This window comes from Athene noctua, chromosome 31 (genome assembly GCF_965140245.1).
Source record: "Athene noctua chromosome 31, bAthNoc1.hap1.1, whole genome shotgun sequence".
In the NCBI taxonomy this organism is placed as follows: domain Eukaryota; kingdom Metazoa; phylum Chordata; class Aves; order Strigiformes; family Strigidae; genus Athene; species Athene noctua.
The window spans coordinates 389822-414271 of record NC_134067.1 but is presented as its reverse complement, the minus strand read 5'-3'; the positions used below and the strand labels follow the sequence as shown (position 1 = coordinate 414271).

Genomic DNA, 24450 nt, shown 5'->3' with positions numbered 1-24450 from the left:
TGACGTCACCCTGCTACAGGTGTGACATCAGCCTCTTCTGGGTGTGATGTCACCCTGTGACGTCACCCTGCTCTGGGTGTGACATCACCCTCCTACAGGTGTGACGTCACCCTGTTCTGGCGTGACGTCACCCTCTTACGGGTGTGACATCAGCTTCTAGGTGTGACGTCACCCTGCTCTGGGTGTGACGTCGCTGCCAGGCGCCGCCCTCTGCCGGGGGTGTGACGTCACAGGTGGGGGGGTGTGTGTGACGTCATCGGGCGGGTCCCCGCCTCCGCCCCCGGGAAGAACGAGCGGCTGCCCCGGAGCACTGTGGGTACCGGGGGGGCCCCGGAAGCAGAGCGGGGTGCGGGTGGGGCTGGGACCCCCTTTATTGCCCCTGGGGGGGTTTTGGGGGGGGGGATGGGCCCCCCCCAGGCTCGGGGGAGGGTCTGGAGGTCGCCCCTCCCCCCCCCCCCTTTCAGCCCCCCCGGGGGCGGCTCAGGGGGGGGGAGGGGCCGCCCTGAGCCCCCCCGGCTCCTCGGGGGTGTTCGGGGGAGCCCCCGCCGGGGTCCCGGGGGGTGTCGGGGGGGGGAGGAGGGGGGCGCCCCCCAGCTCCCGCAGCCGCTGGCAGGCGCGCCGGGCGGGGAAGGCGAGCGGGAGCCCGAAGCGGCGCCGCAGCCACGCCTCGACCTCGGCCTGCAGCCGCGCCTCGAGCCCCGCGCCCGCGCCTGGGGGAGGGGCGGCGTCAGGGGGCGGGGCGGGGGGCGGGGCGGGGACACCCCCACCCCCAGAGCCGCCCGTAGCCCCGCCATGTCCCGCCCATCCCGCCCCGCCCCCCATCCCTCACCCCCCATCCCCCCAAATCCCCCCGCCCCTCCCCCACATCCCCCTCTGCCCCTCCCCAGCTTCCCCCTACCTCCATCGCCCCTCCCCCATCCCTTACCCCTCCCCTGCCCCACCCCATAGCCCCTCCCCATCACCCCAACCCCTCCCCCAGCCCCTCCCCCATAGCCCCTCCCCCATAATCCTTTACCCTCCCCCCGCCCCTCCCCCATCATCCTTTGACCCTCCCCCATTGCCCCTCCCCCCGTAGTCCCTCCCCCCATCACCCCTCACCCTTCACCCCTCCCCCACCGCTCCTCCCCCTCCCCCCGCCCCTCCCCCCATAACCCTTTCCCCATCACCCTTCACCCCTCCCCCACAACCCCTTACCCTTCACCCCTCCCCCATCGCCCCTCCCCCATAGCCCCTCCCCCATCACCCTTTACCCCATTGCCCCTCCCCCCTCCCTCTCCCCCTTTGCCCCTCCTCCCCCCACAACCCCTCCCCCTTCACCCTTTACCCCTCCCCCTGCCCCTCCCCCTTTACCCCTCCCCCTCCCCATAACCCCTCCCCCATCACCCCTCCCCCTTTACCCCTCCCCCCCCGCCCCTCCCCGCACCCCCGCAGCGGGGCAGGAAGCTCCGGGCCAGCAGCGCCTCCTTGGTGGCCTCGTCCTGCGCCCGCCGGGTCAGGGCGGCCACCAGGTCCCCGTGCTGGGCCGTGGCTCGGCGGGAGCGGGCCTGGGCCAGCGCCAGCCCCGCGGCCGCGCGGCGCCGGGAGAAGGCCTGGGGGGCGGGGGGGGGCGGGGGGGGGACACACGGACACACGGGGGGGAGGGGACACACACGCCCGCCGGCCTCGCGCCTCGCCGGGACACAAAATGGCGCCGCGAGGCCCGGAGGGAGGAACCCCCCGAAATAGCCCCCCCCGCCCCCCCAAACCCGGCTGTACCCCCCCTGGACCCCGATGCACTTTGTGCCCCCCCCAAACCCCTCATACCCCCTCCAGGGCCCCCAACCCCCCCCCACATTTGTCCCTGTGTCCCCCCCAGACCCCCCCAGGCCCCCCCAAACCACCCAACCCCCCCCAATCCCCCCCCATGTCACCCCAACCCCCCCCCATACCCCCCCTGTACCCCCCCAAACCACCCCAAATCCCCCCCGTGTCCCTCCATACTGCCCCCAGCCCCCCCAAACCCCCCCAATCCCCCCCAAATCCCCTCTGTGTCCCCTCACACCCCCCACACCCTCCCCAAACCCCCCCATTGCCCCCCGCACCCCCCCAAATCCCCCCCCGTGTCCCCTCATACCCCCCCAAACCCCCCCCAAACCCCCCCAACCCCCCAAACCCCCCCTGTGTCCCCCCGTATGCCCCCAACCCCCCCCCAAACCCCCCCGTACCCCCCAAACTCCCCCCAAACCCCCCCGTGTCCCCTCAAACCCCCCCAAACCCCCCCAACCCCCCCCATGTCACCCCATATGCCCCCAACCCCCCCTAAACCCCCCCCAATCCCCCCCAAACCCCCCCGTGTCCCCCCATATGCCCCCAACCCCCCCCAAACCCCCCCTGTGTCCCCCCGTATGCCCCCAACCCCCCCCCCAAACCCCCCTGTACCCCCCCAAACTCCCCTCAAACCCCCCCAATCCCCCCCTGTGTCCCCCATATGCCCCCAACCCCCCCCCCCCAACCCCCCTGTACCCCCAAACTCTCCCCAAAGCCCCCCGTGTCCCCTCAAACCTCCCCCAAACCCCCCCAACCCCCCCCGTGTCACCCCATATGCCCCCAACCCCCCCTAAACCCCCCCCAAATCCCCCCCCGTGTCCCCCCATATGCCCCCAATATGCCCCCACCCCCCCCCAAACCGCCCCGTGTCCCCCCAAACCCCCCCAAACCCCCCCTGTGTCCCCCCGTATGCCCCCAAACCCCCCCCAAACCCCCCCGTACCCCCCCAAATCCCCCCAAATCCCCCCTGTGTCCCCTCAAACCCCCCCAATCCCCCCCAATCCCCCCCCGTGTCCCCCCATATGCCCCCAACCCCCCCCCAAACCCCCCGTACCCCCCCAAATCCCCCCAATCCCCCCCAATCCCCCCCCGTGTCCCCTCAAACCCCCCCAAACCCCCCCAAACCCCCCCAAACCCCCCCCGCGCCCCCACCTTGGCCCCGCGGAAGGTGAGGAGGGCGGCGAGGGCGAGCAGGAGGCCGGTGGCCCCCACCTTGAGGTCGGCCATGAGCCCCAGGCCCAGGTTGAGGAAGAGGAGGGCGCCCCAGGCCGCCAGCCCCAGGTGCAGGCGGGCGCGGGCCAGGGGGGGCGTCCGCACGCGCCCCCGCCCCAGCAGCAGCTCCAGCGCCTCCAGGGGCACCTCCCGGAACCCCCCCAGCTCCAGGCCGCCCCCCCGCGGCCGCGCCACCACCACCACGCGGCGGAAGTAGCGTCTGGGGGGGGGGACACAGACACACAGACACGACACCCCGAAAATGGAACCGGCGACACGGAGAGCGGAACCCCCAAATCACGGCGCCCCCCCAAACTGCGCCCGCCCCCCCCCCCCGGACCCCCAGACCCAGAGACCGCCAAAACACGGAGCCCCCAAACCAGCACCCTGCACCCCAAATCCTGAATATGGAGCCCCCCCCCGAGCCCTGAACCCCCAAATCACGGCACCCCCCAAACCGCAGCCGCCCCCCCGAACCCCCAAACCCAGGACCCCCAAACCATGGAGCCCCCAAACCCGGCACTCTGCACCCCCAAACCGCGGCCCCCCCCCCGGACCCCAAAACCCGGAGCCCCCCAAAACATGGAGCCCCCCAGAGCCCTGAACCCCAAATCCCGGCGCCCCCCAAACTGCGGCCCCCCCCAGACCCCCAGACCTGGAGTCCCCCCAAGTCCCAGCACCCCCAAACCCGGCACTCTGCACCCCCAAACCGCAGCCGCCCCCCCCCGGACCCCAAAACCTGGTGCCCCCCAAAACATGGAGCCCCCCCAAGCCCTGAACCCCCAAATCACGGCACCCCCCAAACCGCGGCCCCCCCCCGGCCCCCCAGACCCGGAGCCCCCCAAACACGGAGCCCCCCGAGCCCTGCACCCCCAAACCCGACACCCCCAAACCGCAGCCCCCCCAGCCCTTCCCCCCCTCAATCCCATCCCCCACCCTCTTACGGCCCCTCCCCCTGACCCCCAAGTCGCCCCTCCCCCACCAACGCCCCTCCCCCATGGCCCCTCCCCCACACTCACACCCCTCCCCCATCCTCCTCCCCCCACGCCCCTCCCCCCACTGGCCTGGGTGGGGCCGGGGGGGGGCGGGACCAGCGCCGGGGCGTGTCCTCGGGGGGGGGGAGGGGCAGGGGCCCCACCCGCTGCCCCAGGGCCCAGAACTGGATCTCGTCGTAATCGTGGGGGCGGAGCGAGACCTGGGGGGAGGGGCGGGGGGGGAGGGGCTATGGGGGGGGAGGGGCACGGGGTGGGGGGAGGGGAGCTCTGGGCACCCCCCAACCCCCATCAGCGGGTGCTAAACCCCCTCCCCCCTCCTTCCTCCCGTGGGGGCCGCACCCCCCGCCCCTCCCCCAGCGCCCCTCCCCCAGCCGCGCCCCTCCCCCACCTGCGCCTCGTCCTGCGGGTGCTGAACCTCGAGGGTGAAGGCGACGGCGGCGTCGGGCACCCGCTGGAAATTGGCCTCGGCCAGGAGCGGGGCCAGCGCGGCCCACCACGCGCCGAGCCCGCCGGGCCCCCCCCGCGCCCCCCCGCGGGCCCCCCGCGCCCCCCCAGTCCCGGGAGGGGTCGATGGGGCCGTACAGGGCCTGCGGGGGGGAGGGGAGGCGTCAGGGCGGCCGGCTCCGCCCCCAGCGCCCGAACCCCGACCCACAGCGCCCGAACGCTGCCCCATAGCACCTGAACGCTGACCCATAGCGCCCAACTCTGCCCCATAGCGTCTAACTCTGCCCCACAGTGCCCGAACGCTGACCCATAGCGCCTGAACGCTGACCCATAGCGTCCAAACGCTGACCCATAGCACCCAACTCTGCCCCATAGCGCCCGAATGCTGACCCATAGCAACCGAACGCTGACCCATAGCGCCCAACTCTGCCCCATAGCGTCTAACTCTGCCCCACAGCGCCCGAACGCTGACCCATAGCGCCTGAACGCTGACCCATAGCGCCCGAACGCTGACCCATAGCGCCCAACTCTGCCCCATAGCGTCTAACTCTGCCCCACAGCGCCCGAACGCTGACCCATAGCGCCTGAACGCTGACCCATAGCGCCCGAACGCTGACCCATAGCGCCCAACTCTGCCCCATAGCATCCAACTCTGCCCCACAGTGCCCGAACGCTGACCCATAGCGCCCGAACGCTGACCCATAGCGCCCGAACGCTGCCCCATAGCGCCCAACTCTGCCCCATAGCACCCGAACCCTGACACGTAGCGCCCCATTCTGCCCCATAGCGTCCGAACGCTGCCCCATAGCACCCAACTCTGCCCCACAGTGCCCAAATGCTGCCCCACAGCACCCAACTCTGCCGCATAGCGCCCAAACCCCGACCCATAGCGCCCAACTCTGCCCCATAGCACCCAAACGCTGCCCCATAGTGCCCAAACGCTGCCCCATAGCACCCGAACCCCGACCCATAGGGCTCAAACCCCGCCCCATAGCGCCCAACTCTGCCCCACAGTGCCCGAATTCTGCCCCATAGCACCCAACTCTGCCCCATAGCACCCGAACGCTGCCCCATAGCGCCCAACTCTGCCCCATAGCGCCTGAACTCCGCCCCACGGCGCCCGACCGTGGTGTCGGGTACCTGGAGGTGCAGGTGCAGCCGGTGGTAGCGGGGGTGCAGCGATTGGTCGAGGCGGGCGGCGAAATCCAGGAAATCGGCTCGGGATTGGCCGGAGGGGTGGAACTCCTGGGGGTCACAGGGGGGTCACCGGGGGGTCAGGGGGGTCCCTATATCCCAGCGCCCCCCGTGTCCCCCCCACCCCCCATCGCCATGAGCCCCCCGATGTCCCCTGATGACCCCGACGGGTCCCCAATGTCCCCCCAACCCCCCATGACCCCCCCGCGACCCCCATGACCCCCCTGTGACCCCCCTGTGACCCCCCTGTGACCCCCCATGACACCCCGGGACACCCCATGAGCCCCCCAGTTCCCCCCGCACCCTCTATGACCCCCCCATGACCCTCCATGACCCCCTGTGACCCTCCCATGACCCCCCCGACCCCCCCGTGACCCCCCCGTCCCCCCATGATCCCCTGCGCTCCCCCGACCCCTCCCTGTCCCCCCCTGACCCCCCCTCGCCCCCCCTGAGCCCTCCATGACCCCCCTGACCCCCCCATGACCCCCCCGACCCCTCCCCGTCCCCCCCATGACGCCCCATGACCCCCCGTGACCCCCCCCGACCCCTCCCTGTCCCCCCCATGACCCCCCTGACCCCTCCCTGTCCCCCCCGTGACCCCCCTGTGACCCCCCATGACCCCCCCGTGACCCCCCCCGACCCCCGTGACCCCCCCGCCCCACCCGCAGCAGCTCCCCCCGCAGCTCCCGCGGGCTCAGGGGCACGAAGTTGTCCCGGAACTGTCGCTCCCACCCGGGGGGGGCCTCGGCCTGGCCCCGCCCCCCCCGCGCCCCCCGCGCCCGCGCCACCACGGCGGCCGCCAGTGACGTCAGAGCCCCCGGCGGTGACGTCACGGCGGGCGAAGGCGGCGGCGGGGGTGACGTCACGACCGCGCGCCCGACGCGGAGCATCCTGGGGGGGGGGGGGGAGAGAGAGAGAAGGGGCGGGGCTTCGGTCACGTGGCACAAGGGTGGGGTCGCGCCACGCCTGAGGAGCGTGGAGGGGGCGGGGCCTCGAGGCCACGCCCCTCCCCAGGGCGGGGCGGGGGGGTGAAAGGGGGGAAAATGGGCGGGGGGGCACTGGGGGGGGGGGTCTGGGGGTGAAATGGGGTGTGGGGGGGCACTGGGGGGGCAATGGGGGTGACATGGGGGGGCACTGGGGGGTGCAGGGGTGCTGGGGGGGGCACTGGGGGGGGTCTGGGGGTGAAATGGGGGCGCGGGGGGTTATGGGGGGGCACTGGGGGTGTGGGGGGGCCGGGGGGGCACTGGGGGGGTGAAATGGGGGGTGCAATAGGGGGGGTCAAAGGGGGGGGCCGGGGCACAATGGGGGGGTGTGGGGGGGGGCCGGGGGGGTGAAATGGGGGCGCGGGGGGTTATGGGGGGGGCACTGGGGGGGTGACATGGGGGGCACTGGGGGCTGTGGGGGGGCTCTGGGGGGGCGCGGGGGGTTATGGGGGGCTGGGGGGGGCGGGGGGGTGAAATGGGGGCGCCCGGGGGGGGGTGCGGGGGGGGGGGGGGGTTTGTCCCGTCCCTGACCTGCCGCCGCCGCTGACATTGACACTGCGCATGCGCGCCCGCAGGCCCCGCCCCCAGCGCACATGGGGCGGGGCCTCGCGGAAGGGGCGTGGTCAGCCGTGCGCATGCGCATCGCGTCCCCCCCCCTCCGCGGCAGAAAGGGCGGGAAGGGAAAAAGGCGGGAAAAGAGGCGCTGAGGGGAAGGGGGGGGCGGCTGCGGGACCCCCGGGGCTGAGGGACCCCCGGGACCCCCCCGGGACCCCCCCGGACCCCTGAGACCCCCCCGGGACCCCCCCGGACCCCCCCGGGACCCCCCCGGCACCGGGTGAGCCCCGGGGACCCCTCAATGGCGGCGGGGGGGGACGGGGGTGGGTGCGGCCCCCCCTTTGCCCCGGCCCCGGGGCTCTGTCATGGCGGCGGCGGGGGGGGGGGGAAGGTTCGGGCCCATCGCTCCCCCCCCCCGTCCTTCATCCTCCTCATCGTCACCCCCTCCCCTCCAGCCTTCATCCCCTCCCCTCATCATCCTCCACCCCTCGGCCTTCATCCTCCTCATCCTCCTCCTCCCATTCCCTGCCCTTCATCCTCATCCTCACCCCCGGTCCCCCCTCCCTCGGCCTTCATCCTCATCCTCATCTTCATCCTCATTTCTGGTCCCTTGCCCTTCATCCCTCATCCTCATTCCTTCATCTTCATCCTCCTCATCCTCTCCCATTCCCTCTCCTTCATCTTCATCCCCTTCCCCTTCTTCATCCTCATCCTCCTCATCCTCTTCCTCCCATCCCTCGCCCTTCATCCCTCATCCCTTGCCCTTCATCCTCATCCTCCTCATCCTCTTCCATTCCCTGCCCTTCATCTTCATCCCCTTCCTCATCCTCACCCCCGGTCCCCCCTCCCTCGGCCTTCATCCTCATCATCTTCATCCTCACCCCCGGTCCCCCCTCCCTCAGCCTTCATCCTCATCATCTTCATCCTCACCCCTGGTCCTTCGCCCTTCATCCCTCATCCTCATTCCTTCATCTTCATCCTCCTCATCCTCTCCCATTCCCTGCCCTTCATCCTCATCCCCTTCCCCTCCCTCCTCATCCTCGTGTCCCATCATGGCGGATCCCCCTTGTCCCGCCCCAGCAGGCGCCACCTGCCGGCCGCAGCCGGGGGCAATTAACGATGCCCCTTAATTAGCCCCGGATCGCTAATTAACGAGCCCCAGGCTCTTAAGAATTAATTAGTCACACACACACCCCCCTATGGCGTCCTGCCCCACAACTGTCCCCCAGCCCCACAACTGCCCCATAACCCCAATCTCCTGCCCCACAACTGCCCCCCAGCCCCACAACTGCCCCCCAGCCCCAATCTCCTGCCCCACAACTGCCCCATAACCCCGATCTCCTGCCCCACAACTGCCCCCCAGCCCCACAACTGCCCCATAACCCCAATCTCCTGCCCCACAACTGCCCCCCAGCCCCAATCTCCTGCCCCACAACTGCCCCCCAGCCCCACAACTGCCCCATAACCCCAATCTCCTGCCCCACAACTGCCCCCCAGCCCCACAACTGCCCCCCAGCCCCAATCTCCTGCCCCACAACTGCCCCATAACCCCAATCTCCTGCCCCACAACTGCCCCATAACCCCAATCTCCTGACCCACAACTGCCCCCTCAGCCCCACAACTGCCCCATAACCCCAATCTCCTGACCCACAACTGCCCCATAACCCCGATCTCCTGCCCCACAGCCCCACATGTGCCCCCAACTGCCCCCCCATTTCCCACCTCCTCCCCATAACCCTGCAATCTCCTGCCCCACAACTGCCCCCCCAATCTCCTGCCCCCCGGCCCCGCCCCACCCCTGGGGGGTTTGGGGGGATAACGGGGGGCGGGGCCGGGGGGCGGAGTCTGTAGCGGCCGGTCCTGAATCCCAATGACCCCCCCGGGGGTGTGTGTGTGTGTGTGTGTGTGTGTGTGTCTGTGTGTCTGTGTGTGTGTCTGTGTCCGACCGCCCCCCCCGTCTGTCCGGCTCGGGGGCGGGGCAGGGGGCGTGGCTTGTCCCAGGGGGCGTGGCCGGCGCCGGTGTCCCAGTGCCCGGGAGCGGCGGCGGCGGGATGCGGTGGGGAGCGTGAGAGGTGAGCGGGGACCCCCCCACAGCCCCCCCCGACACCCCGACACAACACCCTGACACCCCCCAACACCCCGGCACAACCCCCCCGACCTCCCCCGACACCCCAACGCACCCCCCACCCTGACACAACCCCCCCGACCCCCCCCCGGGCACCCCCAGCACAACCCCCCGACACCCTCCAACACCCCTCGGTCCGCCTGACACCCCCCCCACACCCCCCCCGCCTCCCCGACACAACACCCTGACCCCCCCGACACCCCTGAGCACCCCCTCGAAACAACACCCCTCCCCACAACACCCCGCCCTTACAACCTGTAACACCCCGACACCCTCCAACACCTCAACGACCCCCCGACACCCCCAAAACACCCTGACACCCCCCCCGGACATCTCCGACCCCCCCCCTCCCAACACAACACCCCGACACAACACCCCGCCCTTACAACCTGTAACACCCCGACACCCTGCAACACCTTAACACCCCCCCCAACACCTCGACACCCCCGAAACACCCCCCCGGCACCCCCAAACCCCCCCCCCGACCCCCCCCGACACCGCGACTGCCCCCAACACCCGCCACAACACCCCGACACCTCGCTTTTCCCTCACGTATGTGGCCCCTGGAGGGGGGGGGGGAGGCCGGGGGGGGGCAGGGGGGGGCAGGAGGGGCGGGGGGGGGCAGGGGGGGGCCCTGGGGACGGGGACAGGCGGGGACGGGGACAGGCGGCCCGGCAGCCGCACAGCCGCACGCTCCGGCCCCATTAGTATTCTGTGAGCGGCGGCGGGTGCTGCAGGGTTGGGGGGGGGAGTGGTGGCGGGGCTGGACTGGGGGGGACTGGGAGGGACTGGGATGCAGTGAGGGGGGACTGGGAGGGACTGGGATGCAGTTAGAGGGGACTGGGGGGGGAATGGGAGGGACTGGGATGCAGTGAGGGGGGACTGGGAGGGACTGGGATGCAGTTAGAGGGGACTGGGGGGGGACTGGGATGCAGTGAGGGGGGACTGGGAGGGACTGGGATGCAGTTGGGGGGGACTGGGATGCAGTGAGGGGGGACTGGGAGGGACTGGGATGCAGTTAGAGGGGACTGGGGGGGGACTGGGAGGGACTGGGATGCAGTTAGAGGGGACTGGGAGGGACTGGGATGCAGTTGGGGGGGACTGGGAGGGACTGGGATGCAGTTAGAGGGGACTGGGAGGAACTGGGATGCAGTTGGGGGGGACTGGGATGCAGTGAGGGGGGACTGGGAGGAACTGGGATGCAGTGAGGGGGGACTGGGATGCAGTGAGGGGGGACTGGGAGGGACTGGGATGCAGTTAGAGGGACTGGGAGGAACTGGGATGCAGTTAGAGGGACTGGGAGGGACTGGGATGCAGTTAGAGGGACTGGGAGGGACTGGGATGCAGTGAGCGGGGACTGGGAGGGACTGGGATGCAGTTGGGGGGAACTGGGAGGGACTGGGATGCAGTTAGAGGGGACTGGGAGGGACTGGGAGGTGCTGGGGGGGGCAGACTGGAACCCAACTGGGTGAACTGGATTTGGGGGGGGGCGGGGACCCTTTTGGGGGTCCCCCCTCACCCTCCCTCCCCCCCCCAGGTGCAGCTGCCGCCTCCGACCCCCCCGTGTCCCCCCGTGTCCCCCCGTGTCCCCCCCCTGTCCCCCCCGGACCCCCCCCGGCCGAGATGAGGCAGAGCCGCCCCCCCCGGAGCTCGGGGCAGGTACGGCGGGGGGGGGGTGGGGACATTTGGGGACATTTGGGGACATTTGGGGACACGGGGGGGCCCGGGGGGGGCCCGGGGGGTGTGGGGGTGCTGACTGTGTGTCCCCCCCCGTGTCCCCGCTGACGGGGGGGCTCTGCGGCAGGGACCTGCCTGCCCCCCCCCCCGCCTGCCCGTGACCCCCCCGGCCCTGCCTGTCCCCCCCCGCCACCCGCACTCTGCCTGCGCCCGTCCCCAGTCCCCCGGGACACCTGATTGGGAGACACTGGGAGACACTGGGGGGCACTGGGGCACACTGGGGGGGCACTGGGGTGCAATGGGAGGCACTGGGGGAGCACTGGGAGGCACTGGGGGGACACTAGAAGGCACTGGGAGGCACTGGGGGAGCACTGGGAGGCACTGGGGGGGCACTGGGAGGCACTGGGGGGGCACTGGGAGGCACTGGGGGGCACTGGGAGGGCACTGGGGGATACTGGGAGGGCACTGGGGGATACTGGGAGGTACTGGTGGGCACTATCCCAACCACCCCAGGTTCCGGGGGGTTACTGGGGGATACTGGGAGACACTGGTGCGCTCCCTTCCCACCAGTACGTCCCCCTGCCCCGGCTCCTCCGTCCGCCATCTTGTCCCCGCCCTCCTCCCTCCCCCCTCCCGCAGGGCACGGCGCCATGACCCCCCCGCGGGGCCCCTCCCCCGCCGGCAGGATGCTCTTCGCCTTGGCCTTGGCCTGCGCCAGCCCCTTCCTGGAGCCCCGCCCCGAGGGCCCCGCCCGGCGCGCGCTCAACGTGGCCGTCGTCCTGAGCGGCGCCTCCTACGGCCCCGCCGGGCCCCGCCTCGGGCCCGGAACCTTCCGGAACTTCTCGCTGGAGGTGAACGCGGTGGGGGTGGTGCTGAACGACACCGACCCCCGCAGCCTGATCGTGCGCCTCTGCGACGTCCTCTCGTCCCTGCGCATCCACGGCGTGGTCTTCGAGGACGACGCCCGCTCCGAGGCCGTGGCCCAGATCCTCGACTTCATCTCGGCCCAGACCTCCGTGCCCATCGTCGGCATCAACGGCGGCGCCGCCATCGTCCTCACGCCCAAGGTGGGGGCGTGGGCAGGGGGCGGGGCACGGATGGCCCCGCCCCGGATGGCCCCGCCCCGGATGGCCCCGCCCCGGATGGCCCCAACTGTGTCTGGGGGTGCCCAACTGTCCCCAACTCGACTGTCCCGGCCCCACCCGGCTGTCCCCACCCGACTGTCTGTCCCCAACCGACTGTCCCCAACCGTGTCTGGAGGTGCCCGACTGTCCCCACCCCAACTGTCCCCAATCAACCGTCCCCACCCAACTGTCCCTAACTGTGTCTGGGGGTGCCCAACTGTCCCCACCCGACTGTCTGTCCCCAACCGACTGTCCCCAACCGTGTCTGGAGGTGCCCGACTGTCCCCAACTCGACTGTCCCCACCTCACCCGACTGTCTGTCCCCAATCAACTGTCCCCAACCGTGTCTGGAGGTGCCCGACTGTCCCCACCCCAACTGTCCCCAACTGTGTCTGGGGGTGCCCAACTGTCCCCAACTCAACTGTCCCGGCCCCACCCAGCTGTCCCCAATCGACTGTCCCCAACCAACTGTCCCAGATTGTCCCCAACTCGACTGTCTGTCCCCAATCGACTGTCCCCACCCCAACTGTCCCCAACTGTGTCTGGGGGTGCCCAACTGTCCCCAACTCGACTGTCCCGGCCCCACCCGGCTGTCCCCAATCGACTGTCCCCAACCAACTGTCCCCACCCCGATTGTCCCCAACTTGACTGTCTGTCCCCAATCGACTGTCCCCACCCGACTGTCCCCAACCGTGTCTGGAGGTGCCTGACTGTCCCCACCCGATTGTCCCTACCCTGACTGTCCCCACCCAGCTGCCCCCACCCAACTGTCTGTCCCCAATCAACCATCCCCACCCAACTGTCCCCAACTGTGTCTGGGGGTGCCCAACTGTCCCCACCCCACCTGGCTGTCCCCACCCGACTGTCTGTCCCCAATCAACTGTCCCCAACTGTGTCTGGAGGTGCCCGATTGTCCCCACCCAGCTGTCCCCACCTGACTGTCCCCAACTGTGTGTGGAGGTGCCCGGCTGTCCCCACCCGGCTGTCCCCACCCCGACTGTCCCCAGCCCAGCCCCAGCCTCATCTAGAGCCACCCAGCTGTCCCCAGTTCCACCCAGTTCCACCCAGCTGTCCCCAGCCATGTCCAGAGCCCCCCAACGGTCCCCAACCGTGCCTAAGGGTCACCCAGGTGTCCCCAACCCGACCCCACCCTCATCCACACCCACCAGCCCCAGCCCCCTCCGGGGCCCTGTCCCCGCTGTCACCCCCTCCCCGCTGTCACCCCCTCCCCATCGTCCCCTGCTCCCTGTTGTCACCTCCTTCCTGTCATCGCACGCTCCCTATTGTCACCCTCTCCCCAATGTCACCCACTGCCTGTGGTCACCCGCTTCCTATTGTCACCCCTTCCTTAACGTCCCCCCCTCCCCGTTGTCAGCCACTCCCCGATGTCACCCCCTCCCTATTATCACCCACCCCCTGTTGTCACCTGCTCCTTGTCACTGCCCTCTCCCCGCTGTCACCCTCTCCCCACTGTCACCCTTTCCCTGGTGTCACCCCCTCCCCATTGTCACCCTCTCCCCGCCGTCACCCTCTCCCCGCTGTCACCCTTTCCCTGGTGTCACCCCCTCCCCGCTGTCACCCCCTCCCCGCTGTCACCCCCTCCCCATTGTCACCCACTTCCTATTGTCACCCACTTCCTATTGTCACCCCCTCCCCAATGTCACTTCTTCAATTTCACCTTCCCTCTGCTGTCACGCCCTCCCCATTGTCACCCTCTCCCCGCCGTCACCCTCTTCCTATTGTCACTCCTTCTTCAATTTCACCCTGTCCCCGGTGTCACCCCGTCCCCGGTGTCACCCCGTCCCCGGTGTCACCCCGTCGCCCTTGCCCCCCCGCAGGAGAAGGGCTCCACCTTCCTCCAGCTGGGCTCCTCCACGGAGCAGCAGCTCCAGGTGATCTTCGAGGTGCTGGAGGAGTACGACTGGACGGCCTTCGCCGTCGTCACCACCCTCTTCCCGGGCTACGAGGACTTCGTGGACTACGTGGAGGTTCTGACCGACAGCAGCTTCATCGGGTGGGAGCACCGCGGCGTCCTGACCTTGAACCTGACCGACGACCCCGAGGGGACGCGCCTGCGGCGGCAGCTGCGCGAGGTCAGCGCCCAGATCCGCCTCCTCTACTGCTCCCGCGAGGAGGCCGAGGCCATTTTCCGGGCGGCGCGCGACGCCGGCCTGGCCGGGCCCGGTTACGTTTGGTTCGTGGTCGGTACCAACCTGGGGGGAAGCGACCAGGTCCCGGAGCACCTCCCGGCCGGGCTCTTCGCGGTGTTGTCGGCGGGGTGGCGCGACGACCTGCAGCACCGGGTGCGCAACGGCGTCGCCATCGTGGCCAAGGGCGCCGAGGCGCTGCTGCGCGACTACGGCTTCATCCCCGAGTTCAACAACGACTGCCGCGCCCCCAACGTCACCCAGATCAACGACAACCTCCACCGGTGAGCGCGGGCGGCGGCACACGCCCACCCCCCAGCCCCGACACCGCGCGGGGACGCCCCCGTGACCTGTCACCCCCCCGCCCCGCCTTCCCCGAGCAGGTACTTCATGAACATCACGTGGGGGGAGAAGGATTTCTCCTTTAACGAGGACGGGTACCTCGTTAACCCCTCGCTGGTCGTTATCTCCCTCAACAAGGAGCGCAGCTGGGAGGTGGTGAGCGCCCCCGACACCCGCGGCGCGGCCTCGGCCCCGTCACCTCGTCCCCAGGGCCCCGGGGAGGGGGGCGGGGTTTGTCATCCCAGTCACACGGTGACATCCGGGGTCCCCCGGGGGCTGCGGCGCCGGCGGGTGTCCACACACACGCACACGCACACGCACACGCACACTCTTGCTCTGTCACAACAACACGGCCCCGAGGGTGGGGACGGTGACACCCGGGCAGGGACGGTGACACAACTCGGCCACGGTGACCCCGTGACCTTCCCTCTGAGTGTTCCCCAACGTCTCCCTGCTGCGGGGACGCCGTGTCCGTGCGGGGGGTGTCTGGCTGTAGCTCGGCCGTCAGGGTGACGCCCCGTTGTCCCCAAGGGTGACATCAGTCCGACTGTGACACAGGCGTCACCCCTCCACCACCCTTGTCCTCCCCACCGACCTTCCCCCGTGTCCGTCCCTCCAGGGGCGTGTCCGGCTGTTAGAGTGACTGTTGTGGTGACGCCCCGTTGTCCCCAAGGGTGACATCAGTCCGACTGTGACTCAGGCGTCACCCCTCCACCACCCTTGTCCTCCCCACCGACCTTCCCCCGTGTCCATCTGCCTGGGGGCGTGTCCGGCTGTAGCTCGGCCGTCACGGTGACGCCCCGTTGTCCCCGTTGGTGACATCAGTCCGAGCGTGACTCGGACGTCACCCCGCCACCCCCGGCGGCAGGTGGGCAGCTGGGAACACCGAATCCTGCGGATGAAATACCCGGTTTGGTCCCGTTACGGGAAATTCCTCCAACCGGTGGACGACGACCAGCACCTGAGCGTGGCCACCCTGGAGGAACGCCCCTTCGTCATCGTGGAGAACATCGACCCCGTCACCGGCACCTGCATCCGCGACTCCGTGCCCTGCCGCAAGCAGCTCAACCGCACCTCCAGGTTCGGGGGCTGGGGGGGGGGTGTGTGGAGATCCTCGGCCCAGGGCGGGGGTCCCCGGGGGTTTTTGGGGCGTCGCTGAGCATCCCCCGCCCCGCAGCGGCGCGGCGGAACCGGCGGTTTTTGAGAAGAAATGCTGCAAGGGCTTTTGCATCGACATCCTGAAGCGCCTGGCCCGCGCCGTCGGCTTCACCTACGACCTTTACCTGGTCACCAACGGCAAACACGGCAAAAAGATCGACGGCGTCTGGAACGGGATGGTGGGAGAGGTGGGGAGACCCCCCCCCCCCCCCCAAAAAAAACCAAAAAACCAAAAAAATCCACGTATTGGGGGGTGGGAGCCCCCCAAAACACCCGCGAGGGGTTCAAGGGGGAGCCCCCCCCACATTTGGGGTGCCCGGGGGTTTGGGGACCACCTGGACACGCCCCTCCCACAGCTCCTCCTCCTTTACCCACTGGCTCCTCCCCCTTTAAGCCCCGCCCATGGCCCCGCCTTCTTAAGCCCGTCCCCAAGCCCTCCCCTTTAGGCCCCTCCCCAACCCTTTCCCTCCCTTAAGCCCCGCCCACAACTCTCCCATCTTAAACATCTCCTTAAGCCCCCCCCACACCCTTTTAGCTCCTCCCCATCAAGCCCCTCCCACAGCTCCACCCTCTTAAGCCCCTCCCCAACCCCTCCCCCTTCCTCCTCCCTCCCTTTACAGCTCCACCCTCCCCCCGCTACCAGCCCCCCCATCCCCTCCCTTTTAGGCCCCGCCCCCAATTCCCATCTTAAGCCCCTCCCACACCCCTCAAGCCCCTCCCTATCAAGCCCCTCCCACAGCCCCACCCTCTTAAGCCCCTCCCACAGCCCCACCCTCTTAAGCCCCTTCCCCCTTCTTACATCTCCCCCCCTTACCAACCCCTCCGCCTCCTCCTGCCCGTTAGCCCCTTCCCCCGCTTAGCCCCGCCCCCCTGACGGCCCCGCCCCCCCGTTGGCCACGCCCCCAGGTGTTCTACGGCCGGGCCGACATGGCCATTGGCTCTTTGACCATCAACGAGGAGCGATCCGAGATCATCGACTTCTCCGTCCCCTTCGTGGAGACGGGGATCAGCGTCATGGTGTCGCGCAGCAACGGGACCGTGTCCCCCTCGGCCTTCCTGGGTACGGGCGGGGCGCGGGGGGCGCGGGGGGCGCGGGGGGCGCCGGGTGACGCCGTGTCCCCCCCGCAGAGCCCTACAGCCCGGCCGTCTGGGTGATGATGTTCGTCATGTGCCTGACGGTCGTGGCCGTCACCGTCTTCATCTTTGAGTATTTCAGCCCCGTGGGCTACAACCGCAGCCTGGCCAGTGGCCAACGTGAGCGGGGACACGCTGGCACGGGGTGACACCGGGGGGGTGACGGGGGGCGGGGGGACACCGGCGCGGCTTCGGGTTCAGGTCGAGGGGGGCGGGACTGGGGGTGTCCCCTGTGCTCGCGGTGGCACCGTCCTCACTCCTGGGGTGACACTGTCACTGTCCCCATCCCCGCAGTGACACCGTCCCTGTCCCTGGGGTGACACTGTCACTGTCCCCATCCCCGCAGTGACACCGTCCCTGTCCCTGGGGTGACACTGTCACTGTCCCCATCCCCGCAGTGACACCGTCCCTGTCCCCGTCCCATCCCTGACCCCGAGGTGACACCGTCCCCGTCCCTGAGGTGATGCCGTGCCTGTCCCCGCCCCATCCCTGTCCCTGGGGTGACACTGTTGCTGTCCCTGGGGTGACATTGTCCCCACACAGTCCCTGTCCTGAGTTGACACCGCCCCCACCCTGAGGTGACACCGTCCCCGTCCCCGAGGTGACACCATCCCTGTCCCCGAGGTGACACCGCCCCCACCCCGAGGTGACACCGTCCCCATCCCCGAGGTGACACCGCCCCCACCCCGAGGTGACACCGGCCCCGTCCCCGAGGTGACACCATCCCTGTCCCCGAGGTGACACCGTCCCCATCCCCGAGGTGACACCGCCCCCACCCCGAGGTGACACCGCCCCCACCCCGAGGTGACACCGTCCCCGTCCCCAGGCGCGGGCGGCTCCAAGTTCACCATCGGCAAATCCATCTGGCTGCTCTGGGCCTTGGTCTTCAACAACTCGGTGCCGGTGGAGAACCCCAAGGGCACCACCAGCAAGATCATGGTGCTGGTCTGGGCCTTCTTCGCCGTCATCTTCCTCGCCAGCTACACGGCCAACCTGGCGGCCTTCATGATCCAGGAGGAGTACGTGGACACCGTGTCGGGGCTCAGCGACCGCAAGGTACCGCGGGGACGGGCGGCGGGGCGACGAGTGGGGTGACAAACAGGGTGACAAGCAGCAGGGTGGCGAGTGGGGTGACGGGAGGGGTGGTGGGGTGACAGGCGGGGTGAGGACAGGCAGCGGGGTGACAGGAGGGGTGACAAGTGGGGTGACAAACAGGGTGACAAGCAGCAGGGTGGCAAGTGGGGTGACAGGAGGGTGATGGGAGGGGTGGTGGGGTGACAGGCTGTGGTGGGACAGGCGGCAGGGTGACAAGTGGGGTGACGGGGTGACAAGTGGGGGGGACAGGCAGTGGTGGGACGGGTGGTGGGGTGACAAGTGGGGTGGCGGGGGGTTGATGGGGGGGTGGCAGGGTGACAGGTGGGGTGAGGACATGCAGCAGGGTGACAAGCAGAGTGACAGGCGGGGTGCAGTGTGGGTGTGTGTGGGTGTGTCAGGGGGCGGTGTCAGGGGGTGTTGGGGGGTGTCAAGGTGTGTCAGGGTGTGGTATGGGTGTGTTGGGGTGTGTCGGGGTGTGTCAGGGTGTGTCGGGGTGTGTGTGGGTGTGGCAGGGTGTGGCAGGGTGTGTCAGGGTGTGATGTGGGTGTGTTGGGGTGTGTCGGGGTGCGGTGTGGGTGTGTGTGGGTGTGTTGGGGTGTGTGTGGGTGTGTCAGGGTGTGTGTGGGTGTGTGTGGGTGCGATGTGGGTGTGCCGGGGTGTGTCAGGGTGTGTCAGGGTGTGTGTGGGTGTGTCGGGGTGTGTCAGGGTGTGTGTGGGTGCAGTGTGGGTGCGATGTGGGTGTGCCGGGGTGTGTCAGGGTGTGTCAGGGTGCGGGTGGGTGTGTCAGGGTGTGTGTGGGTGTGTGTGGGTGTGTGTGGGTGTGTCGGGGTGTGGTGTGGGTGTGTCAGGGTGTGTCAGGGTGTGTGTGGGTGTGTGTGGGTGTGTCAGGGTGCGGTGTGGGTGTGTGTGGGTGCGGTGTGGGTGTGTGTGGGTGTGTGTGGGTGTGTGTGGGTGTGTGTGGGTGTGTCGGGGTGTGGTGTGGGTGTGTCAGGGTGTGTCAGGGTGTGTGTGGGTGTGTGTGGGTGTGTCAGGGTGCGGTGTGGGTGTGTGTGGGTGCGGTGTGGGTGTGTGTGGGTGTGTGTGGGTGTGTGTGGGTGTGTGTGGGTGTGTTGGGGTGTGGTGTGGGTGTGTCAGGGTGTGTCAGGGTGTGGTGTGGGTGTGTCAGGGTGCGGTGTGGGTGTGTGTGGGTGTGCCGGGGTGTGTGTGGGTGTGTCAGGGTGTGTGTGGGTGTGTGTGGGTGTGTCAGGGTGTGTGTGGGTGTGTGTGGGTGTGTGGGTGTGTGGGTGTGCCGGGGTGCGCCGGGCGGGGTGCCGACGCCCGGGCAGTTCCAGCGCCCGCAGGAGCAGTACCCGCCGCTCAAGTTCGGGACGGTGCCCAACGGCAGCACGGAGAAGAACATCCGCAGCAACTACCCGGCCATGCACAGCTACATGGCCGCCTTCAACCAGCGCGGCGTGGAGGACGCGCTGCAGCACCTCAAGGCGGGGTACGGGGGCAACGGGGGCATGGGGGGCGACGGGGGGCGATGGGGGCAATGGGGGGGCAATGGGGGGGCAATGGGGGGGATGGGGGGCATGGGGGGCAATGGGGGGGCAATGGGGGGGCGATGGGGGGCGATGGGGGGCGATGGGGGGTGATGGGGGGCGATGGGGGGCAATGGGGGGGCGATGGGGGCAATGGGGGGGCAATAAGGGGCATGGGGGGGCGATGGGGGCAATGGGGGGCGATGGGGGGCGATGGGGGGCGATGGGGGGGCGATGGGGGCAATGGGGGGCGATGGGGGGCGATGGGGGGGCGATGGGGGGCGATGGGGGCAATGGGGGGGCAATGGGGGGGCAATGGGGGGCGATGGGGGGCGATGGGGGGCGATGGGGGCGATGGGGGGCGATGGGGGCAATGGGGGGGCAATGGGGGGGCAATGGGGGCAATGGGGGCCGATGGGGGGCGATGGGGGGCGATGGGGGGCAATGGGGGCAATGGGGGGGCAATGGGGGGGCAATGGGGGGCGATGGGGGGCGATGGGGGGGCGATGGGGGCGATGGGGGGCGATGGGGGGCGATGCGGGCAATGGGGGGGCAATGGGGGGCGATGGGGGGTGATGGGGGGCGATGGGGGCAATGGGGGGGCGATGGGGGGCGATGGGAGGCGATGGGGGGCAATGGGGGGGCAATGGGGGGACAATGGGGGGCGACGGGGGGTGATGGGGGGTGATGGGGGGCATGGGGGGCGATGGGGGCATGGGGGGCGATGGGGGCATGGGGGGCGATGGGGGGCATGGGGGGGCGATGGGGGGCACGGGGGCACCTGCAGCCGCTGTGGGGAGGAAAACGGGAAGGAGAATGGGTGGGGCAGTGGGCGGGGCTTTGGGAATGGGTGTGGCTATGGGCGGGGCTTAGGGAATGGGTGGGGCTGTCGGCAGGGCTTATAGGCAGGGCAAGGCTCTGGGCAGGGCTTAAGGGAATGGGTGTGGCTGTGGGCGGGGCTTGGGGGCACCTGAACTTTGTGGGTGGGGCTTGGAGTCTGAGCAGGGCTTAAGGAATGGGCGGGCCTGTGGGCGGGGCTTAGGGGCACAGATGGGCCTGTGGGCGTGTCTGGGTGCCTGTGGGCGGGGCTTAGGGGCACAGATGGGCCTGTGGGTGTGTCTGGGTGCCTGTGGGCGGGGCTTAGGGGCACAGATGGGCCTGTGGGTGTGTCTGGGCGCCTGTGGGCGGGGCTTAGGGGCACAGATGGGCCTGTGGGCGTGTCTGGGTGCCTGTGGGCGGGGTTTAGGGGCACAGATGGGCCTGTGGGCGTGTCTGGGTGCCTGTGGGCGGGGCTTAGGGGCACAGATGGGCCTGTGGGCGTGTCTGGGTGCCTGTGGGCGGGGCTTAGGGGCACAGATGGGCCTGTGGGTGTGTCTGGGTGCCTGTGGGCGGGGCTTAGGGGCACAGATGGGCCTGTGGGTGTGTCTGGGCGCCTGTGGGCGGGGCTTAGGGGCACAGATGGGCCTGTGGGCGTGTCTGGGTGCCTGTGGGCGGGGTTTAGGGGCACAGATGGGCCTGTGGGCGTGTCTGGGTGCCTGTGGGCGGGGCTTAGGGGCACAGATGGGCCTGTGGGCGTGTCTGGGTGCCTGTGGGCGGGGCTTAGGGGCACAGATGGGCCTGTGGGCATGTCTGGGCACCAGTGGGCGGGGCTTAGTGGCACAGATGGGCCTGTGGGCGGGTCTGGGCACCAGTGGGCGGGTCTTAGCGGCACAGATGGGCCTGTGGGTGTGTCTGGGCGCCTTGTGGGCGGGGTTTATCCCTTCGGGCCCGGCTGTGGGCGTGTCCTGGCACCCCTGGGCCGGTGTGCCGTCCCCTCCCCTTTGCCCCAGCTGACGGGGGGCGTCGGGGCGGGGGCAGGAAACTCGACGCCTTCATCTACGACGCGGCGGTGCTGAACTACATGGCGCGGAAGGAGGAGGGGCTGCAAGCTCGTCACCATCGGCTCGGGGAAGGTTTTCGCCTCCACGGGCTACGGCATCGCCCTGCAGCGCGGCTCCCGCTGGAAGCGCCCCGTCGACCTGGCCCTGCTCCAGCTGCTGGGAGACGGTGGGGGCACCGGGGGGGCACCGGGGGGGCACCGGGGGGGGCACCGGGGGGGCCGGGGGGGGGGCTGCAGGGATTTGGGGGAAGTGTGCGGGGCTTGGGGGGGTGTCAAGGGGTTTTGGGGGGTCTGGGGGGGTGAGGATGGGGATGAGGATGCCCCTAGACCCCCCCCCCCCCGCAATATCCCCCCAATCCCCCCAGGATCCCCTAAACCCCCCCCAGGCAGCCCCTAAAAGCCCCCCAATATCCCCCCAACCCCTCCCAAAATCCCCCCAACCCCCCCAGGAATCCCCAAACCCCCCCCAGCACCCCCCAAACCCCCCAGGCTGCCCCTCAACCCTTCCAATCTGCCCCCAAACCCCCCCAGGATCCCCCTAAACCCCCCCAGGGAACCCCCCAATGCCCCTAGTATCCCCCCAAACCCCCCCCAGGACCCCCAAACCCCCCCAGGCCGCCCCTCAACCCCTCCAATCTCCCCCCAAACCCCCCCAGGATCCCCCCAAACCCCCCCAGCATCCCCCAAACCCCCCCAGGCTGCCCCTCAACCCTTCCAATCTGCCCCCAAACCCCCCCAGGATCCCCCTAAACCCCCCCAGGAACCCCCCAATGCCCCTAGTATCCCCCCAAACCCCCCCCAGGAACCCCCAAACCCCCCAGGCCGCCCCTCAACCCCTCCAATCTGCCCCCAAACCCCCCCAGCACCCCCCAAATCCCCCCAGGCTGCCCCTCAACCCCCCCAATCTGCCCCCAAAGCCCCCCAGGATTCCCCCAAACCCCCCCAGCACCCCCCAAAGCCCCCCGCAGGCTGCCCCTAACCCCCCCTCCCCACGCCCGCGCGCGTGCGCGTCCCCCCCCCGGCCCCCCCGCAGACGAGATCGAGCTGCTGGAGCGCCTGTGGCTCTCGGGGATCTGCACCAGGAGAAGCTGGAGGTGATGAGCAGCAAGCTGGACATCGACAACATGGCGGGCGTGTTCTACATGCTGCTGGTGGCCATGGGGCTCAGCCTCGGCGTCTTCGCCTGGGAGCACCTGGTGCACTGGCGCCTGCGGCACCGCCCGGGGCCCCCCCGCCGCCTGCGCGGGCTGCTGGCGCTCAGCAGGGTACGGGGGGGCCGGGGGGGCGCACGGGGGGGAGATGGGGGGCACAGAGGGATGGGGAGGGGCGGAGGGGAGGGGTTGGGGGAGATGGGGGGCGGGGGGGGGCCGGAGGGGTTTGGGGGGGTAACAGGGATGTGGGGAGGGGCGGAGGGGAGGGGTTGGGGGGAGATGGGGGGCGGGGGGGGGCACGGAGGGGTTTGGGGGGGTAACAGGGATGTGGGGAGGGGCGGAGGGGAGGGGTTGGGGGGAGATGGGGGGCAGGGGGGGGCACGGAGGGGTTTGGGGGGCAACAGGGATGTCGGGGGGGACAGAGGGAGGGGTTGGGGGGCAAGGGGGGAGATGGGGGGCAGAGGGGGGGGCACAGAGGGGTTTGGGGGGGTAACAGGGATGTCGGGGGGGACAGAGGGGAGGGGTTGGGGGGCAAGGGGGGAGATGGGGGGCAGGGGGGGGGGCACAGAGGGGTTTGGGGGGCACGGAGGGATGGGGAGGGGCAGAGGGGAGGGGCTGGGGGGCAAGGGGGGAGATGGGGGGCAGAGGGGGGGCACAGAGGGACGGGGAGAGGGTGGGGGGGGGAGATGGGGGGCAACAGGGATAAGGAGGGGAGGAGGGGGGGAGTTGGGGGGATATGGGGGGCCCGGGGGGGGCCGGGGAGGGAGATGGGGGCGACAGGGACGGGGAGGGGTTTGGGGGGACGTGGGGGGGCGATATGGGGGGGCCCGGGGATGGGGGGGGGACCCGGGGGGACACTGGGGGGCTGGGGACAAGGAGGGGGGAGGGGGCCGCCCCCCCCAATCCCCCCCCCCCGTGTCCCCTCCCCCCAGGGCATGTACAGCTGCTGCAGCGCCGAGGACCCCCCCACCCCCCCCCCACCCGCTGCGCCCCCCCCCGACCCCCCCGTCCCTGCCCACCCCCACCCCCCCCCCGCGAGCGCCGCCCCCCCGAGCGCTGGCGGCCCCCCCGCACCCCTCCGCCCCCCCGCCGGGGCCCCCCCGATTTCTTCCACCGGTTCTACGGCCCCATCGAGCCCCAGGGCCTGAGCCGGGGGGGGGGGCCCCTGTCCCCGCTCCCCCCCCCGCACCCCCCCGGGTTATTACCCGCCCGCGGGGGGGGGCCCCGACCCCTTCACCCCCCCCTGGCCCCGCCGCTCCCTGCGGGGCCTCTACGAGAGCCTGGGGGGGCCGCGGGAGGGGGGGGCCGGGGCGGGGGGACCCCCCCTTCGCTTACGCCCGCTTGGCCTACGAGGACGAGCGCAGCCCCCCCCCCGCCCCCCGCGAGAGACCGCGCCGCCCCCCCCGGGGGGTGAAAGAGGAGGGGGGGGGGACCCCGAAACCCAACCGCTGCTGCAGCCCCCCCCGCCCCGCCCCCACCTGTGCCGGGGTCACCCCCCCTGCGCCCCCCCCGCCGCCCCCCCCCCGCTCTACCCCCCGAAACTCTCCGACTCGGAATCGGAGGGTTGTGACCCCGCCCCCCCCCCGGGGCCCCCCCACAACGCTCCTCCCCCCCCCGCCGCCGCCGCCCCCCCCCCGTGCTGGTGCACCCCCCCGCCCCTCCCCCACTTCTGCACCCTCCCCGAGCGGGGATGGGGCGGGGGGGGCGGGGGGGGCCCCCCCCGGGGCGCTGCTGGTCGGCTGAAAAACTGGGGGGGGGGGCCCTGGGGGGTGGGTTACGGCCTGGGGGGGGCGGCGGGCGGCTGGGGGGCAGTTTGGAATTTTTAGGGTCCTTCCCCCCCCCCGCCCCCCCCCCGCTGCCGCAGCTGCTCGGCCGAGAGGCTGCGGGGACTGGGAGGGGGCGGGGG

General features: G+C 70.7%; 3 protein-coding genes and 1 pseudogene across 3 annotated transcripts in view; 2 read left to right on the top strand and 2 right to left on the bottom strand.

The window, feature by feature from the left end:
• Nucleotides 1-328: 328 nt before the first annotated feature.
• Nucleotides 329-7937, bottom strand: TMEM143 (transmembrane protein 143). The gene is made up of 9 exons (XM_074929826.1): nucleotides 7738-7937; nucleotides 6406-6542; nucleotides 6314-6344; nucleotides 5598-5702; nucleotides 4402-4600; nucleotides 4083-4213; nucleotides 2959-3238; nucleotides 1424-1589; nucleotides 329-710 (listed from the first exon to the last, which is right to left on the bottom strand). Exons 1-9 carry the CDS (start codon nucleotides 7935-7937, stop codon nucleotides 481-483), a joined length of 1479 nt encoding a protein of 492 aa, XP_074785927.1. The 3' UTR covers nucleotides 329-480.
• LOC141972051 (uncharacterized) lies at nucleotides 1685-2863 on the top strand (annotated as a pseudogene).
• A 3027-nt stretch (nucleotides 7938-10964) lies between the features above and the next one.
• LOC141972160 (glutamate receptor ionotropic, NMDA 2D-like) lies at nucleotides 10965-23826 on the top strand. Its single transcript, XM_074929985.1, is given in 15 exon segments — nucleotides 10965-10973; nucleotides 11631-12058; nucleotides 13954-14546; nucleotides 14646-14760; nucleotides 15473-15684; nucleotides 15782-15950; nucleotides 16669-16822; nucleotides 16891-17016; nucleotides 17723-17952; nucleotides 19317-19477; nucleotides 21372-21432; nucleotides 21434-21560; nucleotides 22427-22468; nucleotides 22471-22658; nucleotides 23477-23826. Coding segments are annotated over 14 exon segments (2811 nt in total). The 5' UTR covers nucleotides 10965-10973; nucleotides 11631-11641; the 3' UTR covers nucleotides 23693-23826.
• The window catches only part of LOC141972061 (glycogen [starch] synthase, muscle), a 12360-nt gene continuing 11687 nt past the window's right edge, over nucleotides 23778-24450 (bottom strand). Inside the window, exon 15 of the mRNA XM_074929825.1 lies at nucleotides 23778-23824. Within this exon, the coding sequence (XP_074785926.1) occupies nucleotides 23778-23824 (47 nt within the window). The remainder of the gene's footprint in view (nucleotides 23825-24450) is intronic.